This window comes from Notechis scutatus, chromosome 7 (genome assembly GCF_049901735.1).
Source record: "Notechis scutatus isolate UNSWTSFEM ecotype Mainland chromosome 7, rNotScu1.2, whole genome shotgun sequence".
In the NCBI taxonomy this organism is placed as follows: domain Eukaryota; kingdom Metazoa; phylum Chordata; class Lepidosauria; order Squamata; family Elapidae; genus Notechis; species Notechis scutatus.
Genome location: NC_142015.1, coordinates 6924173 through 6940302, shown reverse-complemented (window position 1 = coordinate 6940302; position 16130 = coordinate 6924173). Strand labels below are relative to the sequence as shown.

Below are 16130 nucleotides of genomic sequence, written 5' to 3'. Positions count from 1 at the left end.
TAATGTGCCCATATCATATGTCTCTGCTATAGCACTAAACATCAACTTTCATAAATGAAAGTAACTCTGATAGGAGTCCTAACCCTAACTTAGGATGCATACCAGTCTTGAAAAGCATCTTGGGAAACCTTCCATTTTTCAAGGTGGCCTACAAATCCTTCAGCGGAAATAATCTATATATATAAAAGCGAAATACCACTCGCACATCGCAAAATCTCCAGAATCGTAAAGCCTACAAACTTGAAATTTGGCACATATGTTCCTCTTGGCTTCTAGGTGCTCACTAAGAAAGGACTTTTCAAAATGACCATCAGAGCATTATTATTATTATTATTATTATTATTATTATTATTATTATTATTATTATTATTATTATTATTATTATTATTATTAACAGGCTCTGATGCTAAGGAGTTCTACTTCCCTTCCCCACCTGAAAAGAAATCTCTTCCAAATGCAAAAACACAAGCAGAGGAGAGGAGTTTCAGTTTCAGTTTTAGTTTCACAGCAGCAAGCAGATTTAGTACAGAACAGTTGAGCTAAGCCACACCCAGGCTCCTTGCTGTCTCCTTGCTCACACAGCAAATACTGTTTCAGTTTCCATGTTTCAGTTTCCAAAAGGCCCTCAACTCTCTCACACACTGACAGATGAATACAGATGGATGCGGCTAGGCAGAGGCGCAATTCCCCCCTTATTTTCCTCCCCAAAACTAAGCGCGACCACAGAGTTTTGTAGCGAAGCAAAGGTATCGAGCTAGTCAGAGGATAAAAGCAAAGTCCTAACTTTCCGTTCATGTCTGCAGCTGCGGCTGATCTCGTCCTCAACGCCAAAGAAGTAGAAGAGACATCCTACCTGGAGGATCGGCCCATGCATGTGCTGCAGTGCGCCATGGAAGAGAATTGCCTGGCCTCCTCCGCGGTCAATACCTCGGTGTCAGAGGGTGTCAGGAGACTTTTCCGCTTCTCCTCCAAGATCCATAACAATGGGCAGGCTGACTTCCGTCCCAAAACGGGCCGCCACGCTTGGATCTGGCACGAATGCCACAGGCAAGTCTTGCTTTCTATCTCCATTTTTGTAGACTAGGAATGAAGGGGAAAAAGTGAAAACCACTGAATGTTGACACAACTCACGCAGGGTCACTTGCAAGAAAAAAGCCTGAGTTCAAATACTGGTGGCCTTGGCCATTGGTTCAGAGTCAAACTCAACAAGCTCACGAGCACATTCCTGACCTGCTCAGGGTTTTCAATTCAATGTACAGAATGTGAAGGATGTGTGTGTGTGTGTGTTTATTTTCATAGTCATAATACACACTGAAGATGGTATTTAATTTCATTGTACGAGGTGCAATGACAGTAAAGTAAAGGTAAAGTAAAATAAAGTAAAAAAAAAGTAAAGTAAAAAGTAAAATAAAGTAAAGTGAAGTAAAAAGTAAAGTAAAGTGAAGTAAAAAGTAAAGTAAAGTAAAAGGTAAATAAAGTATAAAGTAAAGTAAAGTAAAAAGTAAAGTAAAGTAAAAAGTAAAGTAAAATAAAGTAAAGTAAAGTAAAAAGTAAAGTAAAAAGTAAAGTAAAGTAAAGTAAAGTTAAAGTAAAGTAAAAAGTAAAGTAAAAAGTAAAGTAAAAAGTAAAGTAAAAAGTAAAGTAAAAGGTAAAGTAAAAAGTAAAGTAAAAGGTAAAGTAAAAAGTAAAGTAAAGTAAAGTAATTCGCTGTGATTTAAACATGGCTGTCTGCGGAATTCTGGGAGCTGAAGTCCACAAGTCTCAAAAGTTGCCAAGTTTGGAGAGCCCTGGTTTAAAAACACCACAGTTGGGTTTCATCATTCCCCAAGAAAATTGTGTTATGACAGCACAGGGAAGAAATCCAGCTAGTTCTGTATGAATCTATGAGGCCCTTTTGGGTGACTCCAGATTTGGGGTCCATCTCATTCCGTTGATTCCCAATTGGCAGATCTTTTCCAAAAACCACTGAATATCTTGTATTTTGAATCACTGAGCCCGAACCCTAAGAGCATCTCAGGCAGGCGAATAGCACCAGTTGATCAAACTTCTCGAACCAACAAGCATGTCTGGTCCACCCTCTTGATGTGGCCTCTTTTTATTTAACCTCACCGTGTCCTTTCCTATCATTTCCTTTCTGGGCTCTCTGAAAAGTTCAAATTAAGTGAAGCAGCTATACAACTCATCATCAGCCGGTTTAAAACCAGTTTGTTTATAGACAGGGATACCTGCTCAATTCCTCTACAATATTTCTGGTCCATAAACAGTGTAAGATAAACACCTTTCTGAGCAGGCAGACATATTTGAGGAACTTGTTTGCATTTATGTTTGACTTTTTTCACACTGGAAATCCCTCAAGCATCCAACTTCAAAGGAAAGAATTTGGACGTTCGAACAGCTCTCTGTATTTTCCATTTGCAAGCTGTGGAATTCTATTCATGATCCAGAATGGGGTGGGTAGCAGGGTTCCAATGAAAGGCAGGCAATAGAGAAACCAAAGAATGCATGGCAAAAGAAAATTATTATAGCAACTCTGACTCAGTTTTAAAAAAAAAATGCTTTCCCCACATGCAAGTAGAATAAACAGATTGATGTATCATCTCCCCAATACTGAATGCCAGGTGTTTAATGTCCTCTGTGGTTTATTTTCTCAGGTGCTAATCAGCTAACTAACTCTACCTTGCAGTTCCTTAGTTTCCCACAACTTATACCAGGATGTGCTTATTTTCAGATTCTACCCTTGGTCTTTGCACAAGCAAATGTGCCAGTCTGTGGGCATTCATCGTGGGTGTTGCACAAATTAAAAACTAAAACCTCTTGCAACCAGAATCTCTTTCAACATTTCACAAGAAAAGCTTATTACAACGTACCTGATACTTATCATCCCACCCTTGTAAGCATAAATTCTGGGTCAGATATTCATACAATATATCTCAAAGGTGTTTTTTCAAAAGGCAACCGGACTTTCTTTTTCCTTGAAGACGTTTCTCTTCTCATCCAAGAAGCTTCTTCAGTTCTGACTGCATGGTGGAGAATGGAAGGATTTATATTCCTTGCAGTCATCTGGTCATTTGCATTCTTTCTGAGAGTTGTTGAGGCCACTTGGAGGTTTATCTGTGCCCTCAGGGTCAAGGAGAAAATGAAGAAAGTCCAGTTGCCTTTTGAGAAAGCATCTCTGGGACAACCAATCCTGGATGACTGACAATCTCCATAGATATTCATACAATACTTTTGTTTTGGGGAAGAAAGCATAGCTCAGTTCCAGAGTGCCACCTTCAGTTGACATTCTGTTTCAAACATTCAAGTATCGGATGAGGATAATTTTTTTCTCCCAGGAAGGTTTCTGGAACATAGTTGTAAGTAGGAGAGGAGGTAGTATGCTGGTTGCACAAATGACAATAAGAGAGAGCTTTCTAATACATGAGACCATTAAATCTGTGAAAGAAATGCAGGTTTGTGCAAATTGGCAGAACTGTAATACTCAAAGATTGGGCCCCAAAGCACCATCATCGTCCTTCTAAGTGCCATCTGTAGGCTTCTCAAGGACAAACTATTTTGATAAACACAAATCAAAAGACTTCCATCTTGCAAGTTTGCCGAATCTTGTAAAATGTCCGGATTCTTTCATAACACCTCATGAGGTTTCAGGAAAGAAAATCTTGTCGGATTTCAGTCTGGCATGTCCTGCCGAAAGAGAATGATATATTGTTTGCTTAGTTGGTGTCTGACTGATTTATTTAAAGAATATGGTAATCCCAATCAATCCAAGGAAGATGATTCAGCCTCCATTATTTTAGCACAAATCGGTAGACAATATTGATTTCTTTACTTAAATGATTCTGCGCCATCCCATAATGAAATGGAGCATAACATTACAGATTTGGTCTTTGACCCCTTGTCATAATATACAATATGCGTAGCAGAAATGGAATAGAAATATGTAAATATATAAACAGAGAACAGATTTCATTGTAATGCTTACCACGCACAGAGGACATATAAACTGCAGCGATGCCCTAAAAACTTTGGAAAACAAAATAAACAAAAAGAGTACAAAACAGGTTGCAGTGAACATCTCTGCAAAGAGATGAGGTATCTTTGTAACCATTTGCTAAAATCTATGTTGATGAAAAGAAGGCCAGGCAGGATAAATAGGAGCAGATGGCTCTTCAAGTCTTCAACCCTCAAGCTATTTAAACTTTTAAAGTTTAAGTAAAACTTTGAATTAGGCCTCCCACTAAGTGAGTACTGTACCTCAGTGGGATTATCTCCCTGCAGGTGAGTTCATTGTTTAGTTTGATCCAAGGTCTTATGGAGCAGCGCTGGATTAAATTTGTCCCAAATTATGAACGCAGCTTCAAGAAAAGCACAACTCATTTCTGAGCAGGACGATTGGAACTTTAAGGGAAAAGGAAAGGTTCCCCTCGAACATACCAGCTAGTCGTTTCCAGCTCTGGGTGGCACTGGTGCTCATCTCCGTTACAAAGCCGAAGAACCAGCGCTGCCCGAAGACGTCTCCGTGGTCATGTGGCCGGCATGACTAAACGCCGAAGGTACAGGGAACGCTGTTCCCTTCCCACCAAACGGGTCCCTATTTTTCTGCTTGCATTTTTACATGCTTTCGAACTGCTTGGTTGCCAGAAGCTGGGACAAGTTAACAGGAGCTCACTCCGTTACGCGGCGCTAGGGATTCGAACCGCTGAACTGCCAACCTTTCTGATCGATAAGCTCAGTGTCTTAGCCACTGAGCCACAACGTCCCTACAATCGGAACTTTCGCAGGCACTAATCTTTGTGGAAACTTAGATTTGATTTATTGGCTTTTATCAATCCCGTTGATCAATTTAAAATGCCTATGTCTTCTGCTTTTAAAGAGCTGTATCTTTTCTGGGAGTTGAAGTCCACAAATCTTAAAGTTCCCAAGGTTGGAGACCCCTGCTCTATATCATCTTGCCCATCCAGCTAAAGACTCAGAATTTCCTAAGGCAGAGTTTCTCAAGGTAGCAACTTCAATATATGTGAACTTCAACTCCCAGAATTTCCCAACCAGCATTCTGGGAGTTGAAGTCCACACATATTAAAATTGCCACAGTTAAGAAACACTGTTCTAAGGCGTAATTCTCTTAACTCTTGAAGACAGCTAAAGGTTGACAGGAATGGACTTTGACACTATGATGCCACATGAATTCAATTGATTATTGCTTAGGACAAAATAAGTTAAAGATAATGGTTCCCCTTATACATACCTGCTAGTTGTTCCTGGCTCTAGGGGGCAGTGCTCATCTCCGTTACAAAGTCAAAGAGCCAGCGCTGTCCGAAGACATCTCCACGGTCATGTGGCCGGCATGACTAAACACCTTCGAAGGCGCACGGAGCACCGTTACCTTCTCACCAAAGGAGTCCCTGTTTTTCTATTTGCATTGTTTACGTGCTTTCGAACTGCTCAGTTGGCAGAATCTGGGACAAGTAACGGGAGCTCACTCCGTTACGTGGCACTAGGGATTCGAACCACCGAACTGCCAACCTTTCTGATCGACAAGCTTAGTATTTATGCCCTTCTTCTAGAATCTAGACTAATGTCACCAAGCTGGAATTCATCCAGGAAATAGTCACATGTGGGAGATATTTTCATCCGAGTGAAAAGCATTTATGCTTAACCAGTAGTAAATTTGGCTGAGTAGTAGCTTGGGCTTCCAGGTAGGTTAATATACTATTTTAGTGAAAAAAGAAATTCCCTGTATACCTATGTGGTAGGAAAGATACCACAATCACAATAAACTGCCATTCTGATGTTTCTCAAACAAACAACAATCGGATACGCTTTGATTATATAAAGATAATGCCTGAATTCACCAGCCTTAACCATGACTTCCTAACTAAACCACAGAGAGCTGAGTTTATCGATAGAAGAGAATGGTTGTAGCTCAGGGTTGGGGTCTTTGGTACTCTCTGAGCTTGGTGGTTTTCTTGCAGACGTTTCATTACCCAACCAGGTAACATAATCGGTGCTGAGTTTATACAAGATGTCAAATCATCATTGACAATCATCAGAAATTTGCTTTCTTTTTGGCTTTCCATAGGCATTACCACAGCATGGAAGTCTTTGCCCACTATGACCTGCTGGATAGCAACTGGACACAAGTTGCTGAAGGCCACAAAGCCAGCTTTTGCCTGGAGGACAGTGACTGCATAGACGGTACATGTGTTCCTAAGGTTATTTCAGTGATTAGCAGTCCTTAATCCCCAGCTGTTTTCCAACTTAACACTAGCACAGAAAACATGTCGAAGGTTGAGTCTCCAGGGAGAGATTGTGACTGTTTTGATACCATTATGAGCTGCAGTGATGCAATGGTTAAGAGTGCAGTACTGCAGGCCACTTCTGCTGGCTGCCAGCTGCCTGCAATTTGGCAGTTCGAATCTCACCAGGCTCAAGGTTGACTCAGCCTTCCATCCTTCCGAGGTGGGTAAAATGAGGACCCAGATTGATGAGGACAATAGGCTGACTCTAAACTGCTTAGAGAGGGCTGTAAAGCACTGTAAAGCAATATATGTCTAAATGCTATTGCTATTGCTATTCACACTATTTTTAGGAAACTCTGAATAGGACTTTGCAATAGGGATTTTGCAATAGGGATTGCCTGTCCTCCTTCCTTCCTTCCTTCCTTCCTTCCTTCCTTCCTTCCTTCCTTCCTTCCTTCCTTCCTTCCTTCCTTCCTTCCTTCCTTCCTTCCTTCTTTCCTCCCTCTCTCCCTCCCTTTCTCCTTCCCAGTGATTAGAATGCAGCATTGTAGGCTAATTCTGCCCACAGCCAGGGGTTCGATTCTGACTGACTCAAGGTTGACTCAGCCTTCCATTCTTCCAAGGTGGGTAAAATGAGGACCCAGATTGATGAGGACAATAGGCTGACTCTAAACTGCTTAGAGAGGGCTGTAAAGGACTGTAAAGCAATATATGTCTAAATGCTATTGCTATTGCTATTCACACTATTTTTAGGAAACTCTGAATAGGACTTTGCAATAGGGATTTTGCAATAGGGATTGCCTGTCCTCCTTCCTTCCTTCCTTCCTTCCTTCCTTCCTTCCTTCCTTCCTTCCTTCCTTCCTTCCTTCCTTCCTTCCTTCCTTCCTTCTTTCCTCCCTCTCTCCCTCCCTTTCTCCTTCCCAGTGATTAGAATGCAGCATTGTAGGCTAATTCTGCCCACAGCCAGGGGTTCGATTCTGACTGACTCAAGGTTGACTCAGCCTTCCATTCTTCCAAGGTGGGTAAAATGAGGACCCAGATTGATGAGGGCAATAGGCTGACTCTAAACTGCTTAGAGAGGGCTGTAAAGCACTGTAAAGCGGTATATAAGTCTAAGTGCTATGGCTATTGCTATTAAAATCAAATGGAGAACCAATCTTCACCATCCATTGTTATTCAGAAATCAGGTTGAAAAATGCTTTGAGGGTCCAGGACATTCCTGGGAATAATTCTTTAAAGATGATACTTTCCCCTTCAGAATGAAGAAAATCACAGCATCTAGCAGCTATTCAGTTCTTAAATCTCAATACTTTAACAGAAGTTGCCTGTCATGTCTTTTTGGTTTTTTGTTTTTGTTTTTTGTTTTCTGAAGGATAACACATATCATATAATTAGCCCAAAGCTGCTTCTTCCAAAAGACAACAGGAATTTCTTGGTTTTTGAAGAAAGAACTGAAGAAGCTTCTTGGATGAGAACACTTTCAAAGGGGGGGAAAAAAACAAGAAAGTCCACTTGCTTTTTGGGAAAAGCAGCTTTGAAACAACCATGACCCAAATGATCGAGAATCTCCATAGACACAGCATATAATTAAACATCCCGTTCAATGGTATCTCCAAAAAGAGATTATATAATGGCAGTTGACTTAGGGGGAGATGTTGGGTACAGTCTTTGGCAGAAGGAAGTAAAGGCTTGTGGGGCCAAGCCTTAAATGTTCCTCATTTCAGTAGAGATATATTAAACAGACTAGCCCTCCATTCTGATTTAACCTAAAGCAGTTTCCTATATTCACAGGAATGAGACCCTAGAACTACTAATCTGATCTAAGTCTGGCTGATGTAACAAGAGTGGGTCAGCATAGTATGGGTATTTCCCTTTAAGACTGGAGAGTAAAGATCCCCTTAAGAGGTGTGTATATAAATGGCAGCCATTAGAGGACGTGGTTCTCTTTCCTTGTGATCAGTATTCAGTCCAGAAGTTTTCCATGTGTTAGGAAGAAGAAAGCTTGCTTGTAAAGGTATTTTGCCTACCACGTGTAGATTATCTGTATATACTTGTTGTATATTAAATCACAATATCTAAATCTGTGTGTGCTGTGTGTCGCTCCTAGATTTTCTCATAAAGGTAGCCATGCTGCCAAATGCTCTGACAACTTCCTGTAACTTTTTAAAATGGGGGTCATTGGTCCATGCACAGAAGTGGGTTTCCAGCTGCATAGCCCATGTTCCTGTGGTGAGATTCTACCAGTTTCCGTACTGGTTCACTGATTGTGCACTTTGCACGTGTGTGTGTGTGTGTGTGCACCTAACGCATGCGCGCATGCAGCTTTCCAAACACCAGCTGAGGCTCTGCCACACCGATCCGCTGAGAGGCTAAAGAACAGAAAAGCACAGGGGCAGGTGGGAGGGACGATCCTGCGCTTTTCTCTTCTTTCTCACTGAACCGGTAGCAATTTTTGCTACCAGAACCGGACCAAACCAGTAGCATTTCACCACTGCCACTTCTCTTATTGCTGTTTAGTTAAAACACAATCATGCCTTCCAATGCCGTAATCAGGGTCTTCTTGTAAAATATTGACACTTATCTTTGTACTGACTTCCTTCTTAGGTGTCCAGAAGCAGTACGAATGTGCAAACTTTGGGGAGCAAGGGGTCTCTGTCGGATGCTATGATGTGTATCGGCATGATATTGATTGCCAGTGGATTGACGTCACCGATCTGAAACAAGGAGATTATATCTTTCGGGTAAGCTGTGTTTCTGCCAGGGAATGGTAACCTGTTATGTCTCACCTTTACAAAGGAGGTGAGAAGTCCAAATTCCAACTGAATACAAACAAGCAAGCAAATCCAGTAATTATAGAGTTAATTCCTTGAGCCGATAAAGTTCTTGGCAGTCTCACACACGCTGTCCGACAAGAAAGCAGGAATATAAATCACGCAAGCTGACACAACACAGAATACTCCGGAGCTCCTCTGAATAAGTCACACGTTGTCCCGTACGAAACTCTCAGAGCGAACACACCCACTTTTATTCCCTGCGGGGCGTGTCAGTCCCTCAGCTCAGTCTCTGATTCATCCCTTCTTTCTGCGTTGCAGCTCACACTTTTGCGACACTGCCTCGCATCAAGCCAGCATTCCTCTGCTGGATTCTCAGTCAGAGACTCTGATACGCCCTCCTCCTTTTCCTGATTAGCCTCAGGTCTTCCCTCCAGGTTATCTGCCGACACCTGAGGCACAATCAGGGAGGAAGGCATTGCCGAAGAGGAAGGTCCTGGGGAGGAAGGCATTTCCAAAACCTCCTCTTCCCCATTGTCCGAGTCTTCGTCCTCTAACAATGCAGGCTCAAACCTCAGAGCCACAACAGTAACCATAGGCCTTGTTTGCAGAATATAAGCAACCCCATCCTGTCTCTTCGCCAGCCAGTTAACTACAGGTAGTCCTCAACTTACAACAGTTCATTTCGTCACTGTTCAAAGTTGCAACGGCCACTGAAAAAAGTGACGTAGGGCCATTTTTTCACAGTTTACAACCTTTGCAGTACTGCCATGATCACACGATCACAATTCAGACGCTTGGCAACCGGTCCATATTTATGATGGTTGTAGCATTCCGGGGCCATGCGATCCTCTTTTGCGACTTTCTGACAAAGTCAATGAGGAAGCCAGATTCAGAGCCGCGGTGGTGCAGTGGTTAGAGTGCAGTACTGCAGGCTCCTTCTTCTGACTTTTAGCTGCCTGCAATTTGGCAGTTCGAGTCTCACCAGGCTCAAGGTTGACTCAGCCTTCCGTCCTTCCGAGGTCGGTAAAATGAGCGCCGATTGTTGGGGGCAAGAGGCTGACTCTATAAACCACTTAAAGAGGGCTGCACAGCACTGTGAAGCGGTATATAAGTGCTATTGCTGTTGTCCTTTCTTCCTTCCTTCCTCCCTCCCTCCCTTCCATGGTGCACAGTGGTTAGAATACAATATTTCAGGCTGACTCTGCTTACAGGCAGGAGTTCGATCCTCACTGGCTCAAGGTTGACTCAGCCTTCCCTCCTTCCAAGGTCAGTAAAATAAGAACCCAGACTGTTGGGGGCAATAGACTGACTGTCTAAACTGGTTAGAGAGGGCTGTAAAGCATTGTGAAGTGGTGTATAAGTCTAAGTGCTATTGCTATTCACTTAACAGGTGGGTTACGAACTAATCAACTGCAGTGATTCATTTAACAACTATAGCAAGAAAGGTCGTAAAATGGGGCAAAACTCACTTAACAAGTAGCTCCAGTAAATGCAGTGGCTGCATCAGTTTGTGCTCGAAATTTGTCTGCTGGCGATGGGTAATCGAAGCCTCCCCTTTTTACGTTATGAGGTGTAAAAAGAGATGGGGCTTCCATTGCACGATCAAACTAACTTTTCTTACACGCACCCAATGAGGATTATATATCCAATTAAATCACACTTAAATTCCTGTTATCTTTTCCCAGATCATTGTTAATCCGAACTTTGAAGTGGCAGAGTCTGATTATTCCAACAATGTTATGCTATGTAACATCAGGTATGGATCACTACGTGTGTGGGTGTACAACTGCCATATAGGTAAGTTGGGCTTTTACTTTTCTTTTTTTTCTTTATTTTAAACAACTACGGTACCTGCAGGGATAAGCTTTGCATCAGTAAAATAGTTCTCAGCTCTTCAAGATCAGGAAACAAACTGTAGTAACATTATCAGAACTCCACAGTTGCAGGATCTTGAAAGCCTGACAAACTTTCTCCTCCCTCTCTGTGTCTCTGTCTTTCTCTCTCAGTGAGTGTGTGTATTTCTGTGTATCTCTGTGTGTGTCTTTCTCTGTCTTTCTCTCTCTCTCTCTCTTGTACTGAAGAGAATCGAGACAGAGCAGTCTTGAGTTTCTTTCTCACCCTACCTCTCTCAAGGCTATTCTGGTGTTTATAAAGTTGCCCTCACATTCCTTTTAAGCCGTCTCTGTAGTTCTCTACAATAATTGAATCGCTTGTATCAAAACAGTGTAAGAAAAATATTCTTTACTTAAGAAATTCTCTCCCCAGTGATGGTTGTAGGTTGCACATAGCTATCTGAGTTGACTGTACTATTTGACTCTTCTTCTCTCTCTTTTTCTCCTTTTGACAGCCAACTCTTACTATGAACCAGACCAGAAAGAATATTTCAGCGGACTTTGGAACAATCAGGTGTTTTAACTTTAGAGTCCCTCTGTTTTAAAGAAAAAAAGAAAAAGAAAAAAAAGGAAGGGCTTTCCCCATGATTTCCCTAACCACTGCTCAGAAAACTGAAGTTATCAAGCAACCAACCACGAATGTTTCACGTTAGCTCTGTAAGTTATTTTTCAAGGGCGTTACTCCAAACCTACTTTGCAATGTTTAGCAGAAGGAGACCGCAGCGGCAGGCTCAAATTTCACACCATTCCAAGAGAAGGAAAGTTTTGCACTTGCTGTATGACTTTGCTTCCCTCCGAGTACTTCAACCCTTGCAAACTCTCACACACTCTCGGTCCACTGCAGCATCCAAAGGGGCACCTGATTGACAGCTCTGCAAGGAGGTTTGATGCTCAGCGTTATCTTTTTTTGAGGACTTCTCTTACAGCCTTGGTAGTTTGTCTCGCACACATTCGAAAATCTGACTCTGTGCCACTGGTGGAAGGTCGCCTTTCTTCATCTTAGCCTGCTCACATCTCCAAGAACACGGGTGATACCAGGGGTGGGAATCCTTACCAGCATAACAACCAGTTCGGTGAGTGTGCGTGCACAGTACTTGTAAATCAACTTCTCCTGCAAGCAGTAATCTTCTCCTGTGCCGCACAAAGCAACTAAGGTTCCTTTAGCAGGGAATAAAGGACAGCCTAGAGCCCAGGTGGGCAGGTGGGCTCAACTGAAGCAAAGAAGATCTTCAGAGCAAACTGGTTTGGTGTCAGGTGTTCTTCAGAGCTACCGGTTCTATAGAACCATGCCAAACCGGTAGAATCCCACCCCTGGGTGATACTTGGTTTTGGGAGGGGGGAAAGGTGAAACTGTCAGTAGGGCAAGGAAAATAGGGCCATCCTAACTTCCATCTTGGTTTTAAAAAACCACTAGAATGCGGATTTTTATTTTTTTTTTGAAACATAATAAGCCCAGGGTGTCAAACTCAGATCTGGACCATGGGTTGCTTAGATCTGGCCCAGGGGACACCCTGGAAACAGCGAAGGACTGGCCCGCAATGCCTCTGCCAGCAAAAATGGAGGTAAGGAGGGTCGTGGGTTCAATTTTCGTTGGCAGAGCACTTGGGTGCCCACAGGCACCTGTGATGACCCGGGGCACAAAGGCAACACAGTCACATAAATAAGAAGAGTCCCGTTCATGCCTCCCCAATGTCCAGGTTACCTTCGGCTGGAGAAAAAAACTCTCCCAAGAACAGTCTTTAAGTGGAGAAAATTCAGTCCAAAAATAAAGTACATACAAACTGTAAATAAAAATCCACACAAACCACGCTGCAGCAATTAACTTGACAGGGCAGGATAAGAAATTGCAGACTTGGAAGGCCAACAAAACACACACAGTTGGGAAGATGCCAGGAACCCAGATAAGCCTCGACAATAACAGATAACTCACAATTTGCTTCCAACAAGTTGCTGTGCGTAGCTTCCCTTTTTAAACACTGCGTTCCCAGCTGCAGCTAATGAAGGGAATCAGGGCCCTTTCCTCCCACGTAAGCCATGCAACTCATGTTGCTCCTTTCTCTGTTCCTCCCTGCGTGCCCTAGGATGAAGAGGGGCTGGGCCTGGGTCTTCCTCCGAATTCCCTCTCCCTTGCTCTACCTCTTCCCTGCTCTGCCAGCCGGACTGTGCCCTCCCCCAGTTTATTCCACAGCCAACTGAACCACACTCCTACTCCCTGTCAACTGCTCGGCCTCCCCCTCAGAATCAGATTCCTACAGGGGCATGACAGCACCCATGACACTAGTGATGTCAAGCTGGCCATGCCCCTCTGCCCACACCTCCCTGCCCCCTGAAGTCAAATACAACCCTGATGTGGCCTCCATGAAATCAAGTTTGACACCTGCCCTGCCTTATCATGTCTTTTCCATCCAAGCTACTCCACTCTAGCCATCTATTTCCTTCCCGTTAATATTAAGAAATACATCAAGTACACCAAGCTTTTCTCACGATAGACCACTTCCCTATTCATTACAGCAAACTATTCTACGATATCTTGTAAGATCTTTTGTTTTTAAATGAATTTCTTAGGACACATTTTTACACGGGAGTCCTTGAAGGGGGTTCCAAAAATCAAGTTGGAAACTCCCAACCACGTGATTGTAGCCATCTTGACTTTTTTCGATGATAACCCTTGCGTTAGTAAATGTATGGTGGTGCTAAGCACATTTGCCTCTGTTTGTTTGAGGCCATGCATTGCTGCCGAAAACCATTCCTACTTGAATTTTTTTTTTGTTCCTTGATTTTAAAGGAAAGGCCTTTTACCCAGGGAGAGACAGTTTGTATACAGTACTTCCAAAGGACATTTAAAAAGCAACAACACAAGTTTCCAATTTTCTTACTTTTACGATACTATACAAGAGGGAACCGCAAAATCGAGCTATATTTGCTGCAGTGCATCAGAGCTCCACCTCCAGCGTTTTGTTTCTAAAATAATCATCATCATCATAATCAGATATGCTTTTGGAGGTTCAAAAAGGTGAATGTGAACTTTAATCTATTGTTTCTTTTACGCATCAGTGACTAAGGGTAGATTGTCTCTGACCATGGACGTTGCTAGCTATTGCTATATCAAGACTTTAAATCCACCGTATTTGGGGACTATAAAAAAGAAGGAATTCAATGTATCCCAAGTGTAAAGACAAAACATAAAATGATTTAAACTAGCCTTCCCTTGAAAACTCATTCTTTGGCTGCTTTACGGGGGGAAAAAAATACATAAATCTGTAACCGGAAAGGTGAATCATGTTATGGAAGAGTGTCTCGTGCTGATTCTTGCTTGTCAAATGAGAAACATGTTGGTTGGGAGGATAAGCTAAGAGGATTTTAAAATGGTATTTTGCACAGGTATAAATGTTGTATGAATAAACTGAGATTATGCTGACCGCCTGTAGACTTTCTTTTAAAAGGTTGCACTAACGAACTTTCAGAGCTTGTTCTCTGCACAACGGATATCTCTACCACACAATGGGCATGACAAGGCTAATCGCCCATTCACAAAACCATGTTTGAACTGTCCTTCCTCCTTTCCTCCCTCTCTTCCTTCCTCCTCCCTCCATTCCTTTCTCCCTTCCTCTGCTTTCCACCCTTTCCTTCTTCCTTCCTTCCTTCCTTCCTTCCTTCCTTCCTTCCTTCCTTCCTTCCTTCCTTCCTTCCTTCCTTCCTTCCTTCCTTCCCCCTCCCTTTTCTTCCTTCTTTCTGGTCCATGAGACTGCCCTGAAAAGAGCAAAAGACTGGACCACAGTGCCTCTGCCAGCGAAAATGGACCTGAGGGCCCCCCCTACCAGCCTCATTTTTGCTAGCAGAGGGCTACAGGAAGCTGTCGTAACTGAAAATGGGGCCTGGGGGCCCACATGCACAACATGCCAAGCTCCGTTTTTTTGCAGGCAGAGAGCTAGCAAAACAAACTAAAAAGAAAATGAAAGGAGAAAGGTTTCCCCTTTTGCATTTGAGTATGCAAGAAGGGACAGGAAAGGAGAAAGGGAAAGAGGAAAGAAAAAGGACGGAAGGATGGGAAGAGAACAAGGAAGGAAAAATAAGGAAAGAGGGGAAGGAAGGAAGGAGAATTCAGAGGGAAGGGAAAAGCAGAAAAGGAAGGAAGGAGGGAAGGAAAGAAGGATATGAGAGTGAGGGTCTGAAGAAAGTTGTGCCTCAGCACTTGGCCACCACAGATGCCCAACACAAGTGGCATGGAGCTGACCACGTCCACCCTGACCACACCGACACGGCCACACCCACCCCAGCCCTCCAAGGTCAAACATAACCCTGATGAGGCCCTCAATGAAATCGAGTCTGATACCCCTGATCTAAGCCATTACATAGTTCCTAGGAGAGTTATGGCAAGAGGGCACCAATTACATTTCAGTCCTCCCTTTTTTTCCCCTATAGCTTTCCCCCAAAGTGGAGAGCTACCACCTCCTGGTGCTGTGTGACACTTTCAATTCCAAGAATGTGCTTTCAGAGGGCACCAAGAGGCTAATGTCACACCCTTCTAGGACGTTAGCCATCCTTCTGAAGTCAAGCAGTAGCTGCAGAAACCCTCCCTGGGGGGTTGGGGGGGGGAACCTATCTCTGCTTGAAGGACCTCTTGGGGGAATCCAAAACTCCACCTGCCAGAATCCCAACGGTGTTATTTCTCAAATGTATTCGGGCGCTGGAACTGGGCAAAGGCATCCACAGAAGTTCTGTGGGTTATGAAACCAGAGCAACCGATTTGACCGATGCTACGGTATGTTCTTCCCGGCCAAGGAATTCTTCTCCTGTCTCCAACTTGTAACCTGAGAGTAACCCGAGCTTTGAAAGGGACAGCAGGTTTGGGGTTTTTTGGGGGGTGTTAAACAGACAAAAGGCACGAGGAGGAACGGAGAACATTTGATACTAGTTGAAAGAATTTTAATTCTGTCTCTTGACAGCAACGAGATGCCAGTTTTCCCAGCCAACTTTTGCAGAACGGTTTCAAAAACAGGTTTTCAAAAACGAATCAGCCCTATCACTTCCCATGCTAACAAAAGGGGTTCAATCAAGTTGTTTCTGGCAATACTTTGAGTTGGCAGACGAAGCTCTTCTCTTTAAGGGCGGCAGTGCCCTCCAGTGGGGTCTTCCCTGGATCAGCCTCTGTCCCGTTCATCAATCCCCACGGATGAACTCAAACCAACGTTGCCAGTTCTAACACATATAAAGTTGTGATTATCGCC

At 43.2% G+C, this 16130-nt stretch overlaps 1 protein-coding gene across 1 annotated transcript in view; it reads left to right on the top strand.

Annotated features, from left to right (window-relative positions):
- The window catches only part of LOXL2 (lysyl oxidase like 2), an 84758-nt gene extending 70437 nt beyond the window's left edge, over nucleotides 1-14321 (top strand). The window contains exons 9-13 of the mRNA XM_087969926.1: nucleotides 804-1047; nucleotides 6077-6192; nucleotides 8841-8977; nucleotides 10696-10807; nucleotides 11358-14321. Of these exons, the coding sequence (XP_087826052.1) occupies nucleotides 804-1047; nucleotides 6077-6192; nucleotides 8841-8977; nucleotides 10696-10807; nucleotides 11358-11425 (677 nt within the window). The 3' untranslated portion in view covers nucleotides 11426-14321. The remainder of the gene's footprint in view (nucleotides 1-803; nucleotides 1048-6076; nucleotides 6193-8840; nucleotides 8978-10695; nucleotides 10808-11357) is intronic.
- Nucleotides 14322-16130: the final 1809 nt, after the last annotated feature.